The sequence below is a fragment of the Condylura cristata genome, unplaced genomic scaffold (genome assembly GCF_000260355.1).
Source record: "Condylura cristata isolate star-nosed mole 26May11 unplaced genomic scaffold, ConCri1.0 scaffold00004, whole genome shotgun sequence".
Lineage (NCBI taxonomy): Eukaryota > Metazoa > Chordata > Mammalia > Eulipotyphla > Talpidae > Condylura > Condylura cristata.
In genome coordinates, this window is record NW_004567105.1 from 36,346,547 (window position 1) to 36,355,004 (window position 8,458).

The 8,458-nt window shown below is 51.2% G+C and overlaps 1 protein-coding gene across 1 annotated transcript in view; it reads left to right on the plus strand.

Moving 5' to 3' along the window:
* The window catches only part of DENND5B (DENN/MADD domain containing 5B), a 62,189-nt gene that overhangs the window by 29,680 nt on the left and 24,051 nt on the right, over window positions 1–8,458 (plus strand). The window contains exons 7-10 of the mRNA XM_012735152.1: window positions 1,278–1,428; window positions 3,291–3,381; window positions 6,623–6,754; window positions 7,752–7,938. Of these exons, the coding sequence (XP_012590606.1) occupies window positions 1,278–1,428; window positions 3,291–3,381; window positions 6,623–6,754; window positions 7,752–7,938 (561 nt within the window). The remainder of the gene's footprint in view (window positions 1–1,277; window positions 1,429–3,290; window positions 3,382–6,622; window positions 6,755–7,751; window positions 7,939–8,458) is intronic.

Sequence of the window (8,458 nt, forward strand, 5' to 3'; positions counted from 1 at the left end):
AAAAAAAAAAAAAAAGGTTTTGTATAAATTCCCACAGGTTACAAAGACAAATTAGGGAAGCTGAAAGCCACTCTCTAGCATTTTGAAGTTTAAGTCACACAAGGCAGTGATGATTGCCACAGAGCCCCCTGCCCCTTAATACCACCTCTGTCTCTGCCCCGGGACACAGATACCCAGACACCCTGACTCCCAGGCTTGGGTGGAGCAGGCCACTGGGCAAGTTCTGTTAACCAGAGTGGAATGTGCCAAGGACACGCCCCTCTCCACCCCAAAAAAAGATTCCTTAGAATATATTTGAGGAATAATCACCAGTGCTCTATGTGCTAGTGTTGAAGGAAGTAACTTATTCTGTGACTTATTTATAAAATACCCCTTTGCATTTCTGCATGTTTCCTGCTTATCACCCAGCCATGGGTTCTCCTTGTCCTCCCCTTGAGCAAGCACCAGACAGAGGGGTGTAGCCTAGTCTCACTTCCCACATGTTATATTTGCCCTCGGAAATTCAGTTGACAAAAGACATTTAGGAGCAAATTCTTTACCAGAGAAATAGTTCACTGTTTCTTGGTAGGTCTTTGAGACCTCCTCCTCCTCTAAGTGTTCTTAAAATAGAAATGTTGAGTAATCCTATCTTTTAACTTTGGCCTATTTCATTCTTCAAACAGCCAGTTCTTATCCTCTGGACATATTCTGAATGCCTGCCAATCTTACTTTCCTCTGCACTGTCCCTCTGGACCTTATCCACACCCCTCCTACATCCCCTCCTATGTCCCCTACAATGGACAGTCCCCTGTTGCTGAAAATGAGGTCACAAACTTTGCAGAGCTCCTGGTTCTACAAATGGAGGAGCTGTGAACCTTTGGGGTCTTTATACAAAGGAATTAAGTCATGGAAGACTGCTGTGTTTGCTTTTTCCTCCCCTTGTCTTTCAGCTGAAGGAAAGTGTTTTCTTTCATGTGGTACTCAGAACCATATTTCACTTTCTATATTGAATTTCCCACTAAAGAAAAGTTGTTTCAGTACCCAATTACAGATTTTACAACCCTGCTGCCCTCCCTTTGATAACAGCAGAAAATACCATGATAATTAATTATCTGGTGTGTATTTAAAATTAAACTTTTTATATTAAGTTGGACTGATTTCTGAAGCGCGTTTGTAAAAAAGTCTATTTCAGAGTGGTAGAAAGAATGAGTTCCTTGAAGTGCATGGGTGGGGGGGGCACTGTTTTGCAGGATTTAGCCAATAGGAGGTCTGTAATTGGTCATAAATTTAATTTACAGCTCAGTCAATTGAGCAGCGACTGATGAAAATGGATCACACAGCAATCCACCCACACCTACTGGACATGAAAATTGGCCAAGGCAAATACGAGCAAGGCTTCTTTCCAAAGTTGCAGTCTGATGTCTTGGCGACGGGACCAACTAACAACAAGTAAGTGTGTCCATCCCCTGAGCAGCAGGTGGAAGAATGAATAAAGGCCGGGGCCATGCAGCTCTGAAGGGGCGGCTGGGCCGTGAGTGGCTGCTAGCGCCTTAGCAACCGGACTGCTTTTTGTAAGAGCACGTTACTCTATTTGAAATATGGACTGACTTTCTATAAATACTTGACCATTAATGTCAACATGTAAAATAATCCAAAGAACAGAGTCTTTTCCTTTTTTTCCCAAGTTATTTGTACTTGGGGATAGTTACATGAATACAGGCTAATGGAATCGGAAAATCATGCTTTCACCATCTATATTCATCTGCTATTAACAGAAAACCCTGAACTCAGCTTAAAGGAACATAACTTTATTTTTTCAAAGTGCTGGAAGCTAGAAATCAAAAATCAAGGGATGGGAAGGGTCGTGCCCCTTCCAAGGCCTCTGGAGAGGCTATTTCCTGCCTTGTTGAGTTTCCCGTGGCCCCAGTAATTGTGGCAGCAAATTCCAGCCTCTGCCTCCATCCTTACTCAGCTGCCAGGCCTCTGTGTCCATGTCCATATGTCCCTCTTCTTATTTCTCTAAACTGTGTTTATGGAGGTATTGTGGGTCTATAACACTGTGGGTGACTTAGGAGTACAAGTTTATGCCCCCGTGGGCACCCCACCCCCCCTCGCCAAAGGCGCTCGCCCCCCGGCCAGTCCTCCTGTGCTCCCGCCAGATGCCCCACTTCTTAGAACAATGTCCTGAGGTTGTGTTGGGGCCCAGCTTGGTCACATCATCCACAGGGACCAGTGGCTTCACAAAGAGCATTCTCGGGGCTGATTTAAGATGAACTTACGGTCCGCAGGGGACTAAAGTAGGGCCCCATTCACATCAAAACTGAAAGCAGCTTGTATGAGAGCAACAAGGAAGGAGAACTCACAGTCACTGTGGAGACACCAGCAGGCTGGCGAGTGGAGGGCACAGGACAGTGAAATAGGGACAGTGCTGCAGCTGGGAGGGGCCTGAACACCGTTCAGGGTGCAGGTAGCCAGTACATTGGGGTTGGAGGAAAGGTGGTCTCCCTGTGTGTGCAGCATTGAAGTCCAGGGAGGAGGACATGGGGAGAGCGTGTCCAGCGTCTGAGGGCGAAGTGAAAGCAGGTCTTTGCGGGACTGGGTGTGAGTGATAGAGTGGGCACCGAAGCAAAACTGGGAACTGTGGGAGAGGATGGCCGCACCAGGGAGCAAAGGAGGTTCGCCATGGTGGGGTGCCTCTCTGCAGGAGGGTGGAAACGGGGCAATCTCCACAGGGGAGACACTGCCTTTTGGAGCCTCAGTTTTTTTTTTTCCAAAGATTTATTTATTTATGCATACAGAACTGGGGTACAGGTCAGAGGTGTAGGGGCAGTGAGAGGATTCACCAGAGCCAGAGCAGGGAGCAGAACAGGCAGATCGACAATTCACTGCTGAGGGGAGCAGCGGGCGGGTCAGGAGAGGTCTGCCGCGCCATGTGGTCACCTCCAGGGCAGGGATCAAACTCATGCTGAAGTGGCTTTAGCTTCTTTTTTTTTTTTGGCTTTAGCTTCTTAGTGCTGCACTTTAACCCGCTGCACCACCAGGGAGGGCCTTGAGCCTCAGTTTTTAAAACACCACAATAGTGGCAGGAGCTGCCTGTCCTTATGAATACACTGAAAGCCAGGGGCTTTCCTGCTGATGGGGCGGGGGGCGAGAGTGCAGAAGCAGCTTGATGAAGAAATTTCATCTGAGAGAATCAGTTGAAATATAAGTGCCATGAGCCTTTTGAATGTTCCCGCTTTCCCATGTAAAGAGAACTGGGGCTTGGGGCGGGGGCAGGTGTTCACCTTCACCTGGGTGCGGCTGTGTTTCAGCCGCCGGGTCAGCCGCGCCACCACGCAGCGCAGGAAGGACCGGCTCCGCCAGCACCCCGAGCACGTGGGGCTAGACAACGACCTGCGTGAGGTACGTGGGAATGGGGGGGCAAGGGGGAGGAGGAAAGATGGGAGGAGGGGGCCAGGGAGATGGGGAAGAAGACGGGGGTACCCGTTTTTGAAATGCATCTGTTCTGTTTTAAAATAATTCTTTGTACCTAACATTTTTAAAGATTTATTTTTGTTTATTTATGCATATAAGGACTGGGATGTAGGCCAGAGGTGGGGGGTGGAGAGAATTCCCCAAAGACAGTGAGGAGCAGGCAGATCTACTGAAATCCGCTGCTGAGGGGAGCAGCAGGCTAGAGAGGAGAGGTCTCAGCACCATGTGGGTCAGCTCCCTGGCCGGGGATCAAACTCAGGCTGCAGTGGTTGGTGGTAGCCTGACAGTGGTAAGAATTAACCCCTGTGTCACCAGGGAGGCCCCTCTTTTTCCATTTTTGTCATTCCAATACACCTAAAAGGAGGCTACATCAGGTGAAGATGGGGTGACGTGTGGGAGGACTTACAGAAACTACAGGCTTGTCTGGGTTTCAGCAAAACATCAGCATCTGCCTGTGCTTTGCCCTCCACTCACTGACACCACTTCTTAAAGTGTTTTTAAATTAAGATTCTGTTGCTTTATTTGTGCTACTTACACGTCAAACAACACAGTGAACAGTTGAGGAACTGGAAGTCAGCTTTTCATCATTCCACGGGATCACAGGAAAATGCAATCAGGGGCTCGAAGGAGTCAAGCAGAAGGGCTCCTTCTAGCAGAGCTGCCTCTGGCCGGCGTGTCCGTGTGTCTGGAATCTGAGCGCTGAGAGCCAGGGAACAGCTGCCCGTGCTCCCCCCGGTGCTCCCCTCTAGTTCTTCCCCCCTTGCTGTGACTTCATCACCTGCATGTGTGTTCTGCTTTTCTCTCTCCCTGACTTCTCTCTCTCACCTCTCTGCCTTCGGCATCCGGGTCCTTAGTCTTCCCGGGACCCCTCGGTCTGTTGGAATTCCATGGCTTTCTGGGAGTGGGACCAGGGCCCACCTCCTCCTGCACGGCCTCCAAAAAAATCCTTCTCTGAGCGCTGCCTGGTATGTTCTCTGCCTGCGCGTGGTGAGGAGCGGTGAGCTTGCCCGAGTCCCCCGCTGCCCCCACCGGTGTGAGCGCACTCCTCCTGGGAGCACTGGCCTCTTCCCTGCTGCTCACCTTGTGCTGGTGTTTTGTCCCCGGGTGACACTCGCTGCCACCAGCCCCTCTGTGCTGAAACCAGGGAGAAGTGACTTTTCTCAGCGGTGGTGTTTCTTTTGGAGTGGCAGTAACCTGATGTAGCAGATTGTTTTTCTTCCAAAGGAGAATATGTTAACATCCCAAAATCCTTTTTACATAAGCATTCTGCAGGCCTGCAGCAGTGATTCCTGGTCAAGGGGCTTTTCTTTGGCGAGGTTTCATCCCCACAGTGTTTTAATTTACTCGTCCAGGTCTGTGTCTAATATGCTCAGAAAATCAGGTCACAGTGGAATCTTAGTGCTGAGAGGAGACTTTGAGGTCACCTTGTCCAACTGGATGTCATTTAACTGAAGTCCAAGAGAGTCGCCCAGATTGAATGGACACACAAAGGCAGAACCGGCCCCCGGCCCAGGAGCTGGCCGGGACCCACCACCCCCACGCACCCAACTCACCAGGTTGATGGAGCAGTTCTCACTCGGGACCTCTGGCCTCCTGATTTCATTGTGAAATAGGGGACCAGGTTTACCTGACTTTGCTTGGTCTTCTCCTCTCAGTGTCTAGAAGGAGCACTAAGCTCTCCTGGGATGGAGTCTCTGGCTCTGGGGTTTTCCCAGCCTGAAAGATGAGGGTGGACCCTCAGGGCAGACGGATCCCTTTTTATATCATAGTCAGTCTGGTTTTTACTGATCCTTCAGCTCCAATTCGTAGACTGCCAAGCTCTATCAGCACAACTTTAAATGACAGGTGCATGGACTTTGTGATTCTGTTAGAATCCGTCTCGCAGGTTGATTTTTTTTTTCAGAAGCAGTTTTCACTTCCTTTTATTTATTTGGACACTGACCTTCACGATGTGTGGTCGACCTGTTACCTTTAATTTCCCAGGGGTGGGAGTTGTCTCTCATTCTATCTTCCTTCTTTGCCCCTCTCAAGAAAGTCTCAAAGCAGAAAGAAATACACACAGGTGTTACAAGAACAAAGTGTGAGCAGGTTCACCTGATTTACAGAGATGCCCTAAAGGAAACTGCTATTGATGCTGCTTTTTACTGGGTAGTTGGAAAGTGGCGGGTGAACTAGTCAGTTGAAGCCCTAAGAAGTACTTGTGTTTTCTTAAATTTGTACCAGGTTTAGCAGGTTATTTTTTGAAAGCGAGCTATATTCAATGTACAAACTCCCTTTTATTAAAAATAAAAAAGCAGAGCTTCACACACCTCCCCTTACAATGCCGGGTCCTCCCCTGAAGCTAGGGAGCCCTCCCGTGCGCCCTGTGGCTGCTGTGTTGGTGTGCTGGCTGGCCGTGCTCTCTCTGCCCCCACACAAACGCCTGGCTTCACTACACAGCTTAGAGCAGTTGTTCTTTGACCATGGGCCCAAGGCCCTTGGGCTTCCTGGCGATCCAGACCCATGGTTCTGATGAAAGTGTGTGGAATCTGCAGGTGCTTTCTCAGGGGACAGAGACCCAGAGCCACAGTGTTCTTCCCGCGCTCGTACTGGCCACAAGTAATGAGTGGGCTGTCTCCTTCCAAGTTCTTCCAACTTCCTCCGCTGTGGAACAGACGGGAGGATGGCGGCAGCCTGTCCTAGAAACCAGCCCCCCCCCCCCACTGGTCCCTTTGCACCCAGGGCTTCTTTGAGTCACTGCTGCTCTTGTTAGGAGGCCTTGCCCATTTGACCACTGAGCAGATGGGCCTGAGGTCATGCAGCAGGTCCCAGCGCTCTAGGTTCACTGTCTGCCTGATGCTGGTGTGAGAACGGCTGGGTCCTGCACAACCTTGGGCTTGAAATCCAGCCCCACACTTCCTCATCCCGACTGACCCTGACTAATCCAGCCTCAGGTTTGCCCAGTAACAAGACTAAACCAGAAATTCCAAAATGTCACGCATGAGCTTTCACCCAACGAGCTCCGGCAAGGGTCACTGTGGAGGGCCCGAGGCCCCGCCCTTCACTGCAGACACCTGACACTCCTGTGCCCTTCACTGCACCGCGAGGCTCCCCGTACGTGCGGTGTGAGGTTAAGCAGGTACACAGAAGACCTGCGGTATGTGCATTAAAAATACTCTTTGATTTTTAGAAATACATGCAAGAGGCACGAAGCTTAGGAAAAAACCTGAGGCAACCCAAACTGTCAGACCTCTCTCCCGCAGTGATCGCACAGACCAACTCCAAGTTCGTCGAAGGCTTATTGAAAGAATGCAGGATGAAGGTACACCTCCACGTGGGCGGGGGTGGCAGGGAGCCAGGAAAGCCAGGTACAGACCCTGTGCCCTTGCCGAAGCTGTGAGCCCCATCTCCACTGCCCATGGAATCATGGAGAGCCTGCACAGATCTCTCCCCTTGCCTGTCTTGACTCTCATCCTCCCTGATGTGGACAGGCAGGAAGCCAGCCACGGCTGTACCGGGGGAGTGGGGTTTGTGTGTGTGTGTGTGTGTGTGTGTGTGTGTGTGTGTGTGTGTGTGTGTGTGTGTGTGTGTGTGTGAGAGCCCCTCCTCTGTGTGAGTGAAGCATAGCCAGGAAGAGACTTGGCTGTGCAAGGCTCTGTGTGTGTCACACACTTGGCCTTCAGACACCTGTGTTTATTGGAGGTCACAGTACCAAGGGACAAAATGCAGAAGCTTCGTGCCCACAGTCCGGGTTGCCCACTTGATAGCTGCTTCCTGCAGCACGTCTTCCCTGTGTGCTCTGCAGCTGTCCCAGCCCTACAAACCAGACTCTCTTCCTGTAGGTTTGATGAGAGTGCCTCAGGCTGCTACACGTTACCTTCTTCCTATCTCCCCAAGCCCACACACAGGGAGCAGGGGAAGGAGGATGGCAAAGGTTCCTCCTTCACTCAACTCAGAGTTCTGAGCCGGCCCAGAGCCTCCCTAGATGGTGGCTTCTGCCTAACCGCTGTGAAATGCCACAGCCACTGGGGTCTGCCGGCTGGAGGCCCGGGCTCAGGCTCTGACGGCAGAGGCTTTTAACATCGTCACCCCTCCTTGGGGATGCTTCTGAGGAGCCTTTTAGTCCTCTTGAGTGGTCCTGTTTCTCTGATCAGCAGAGCTGGTGCTGCTCCAGGTAGGCACCCCGTAGCTAAGACATACCCTAGGCTGTGGCCAGGCCGCCCTTAGACGTAGCAGGAGGGAAGCCTGGCCTCTGTCCGGTGGGCCTGGCGGGCTGGGGGCTTCTCAGGGTAACACCACAGCCACACTACATGTTCCAGACCAAGCGCATGCTAGTGGAGAAGATGGGCCATGAGGCCGTGGAACTTGGCCATGGAGAGGCCAACATCACCGGCCTGGAAGAGAACACCTTGATCGCCAGCCTCTGTGACCTGCTGGAAAGGATATGGAGCCACGGCCTGCAAGTCAAGCAGGTGGGTCCAGAAGGCCCTGTCCCAAGGTTGAGAAGTATGATAAGAAGACAAAGAAAAAAAATTGAAAGGGATGAGTGGAAATGAGCCACAGGCACTTTATTCCAGCAGGAGCAAATGTCACCACAGGGCCCACAGGTCTCTGTCGGCAGGAAAGATCTGTAGCCAGGAAAGATAAGCACTCAGCTGGCGCTGCCCCCGGAGATTAACCAAGCGCCCCTTCCAGTCTGTTATTCAGGGTGGCACACCCCAGGGCTTTCTTTGTTTTTGTCCCTGGGGTCTCTCCTCTGATTTTTCTGCCATGTTTCTTGTTCCTCGCTGGCTGTCTCCTTCTGCCTCCCTTTTTTCCCTCAGCATGTTCTGTCCATGCAGAACCACTGTGTACTACGGGAGCCTCTTCATCGGCACTCAGTACCTGCTGAGGTCAGGAGCGCCCAGCTCCTTCCCTTTGTTGGGCTGCCCTTCCCCGCTCAGGGTGCCTCTGGTCAGCCTGGGTCTCTGGAATTGCCAGTGGCTATCTCAGTGTGATTGGTTTGGATGAGAAAAAAAAAAAAATT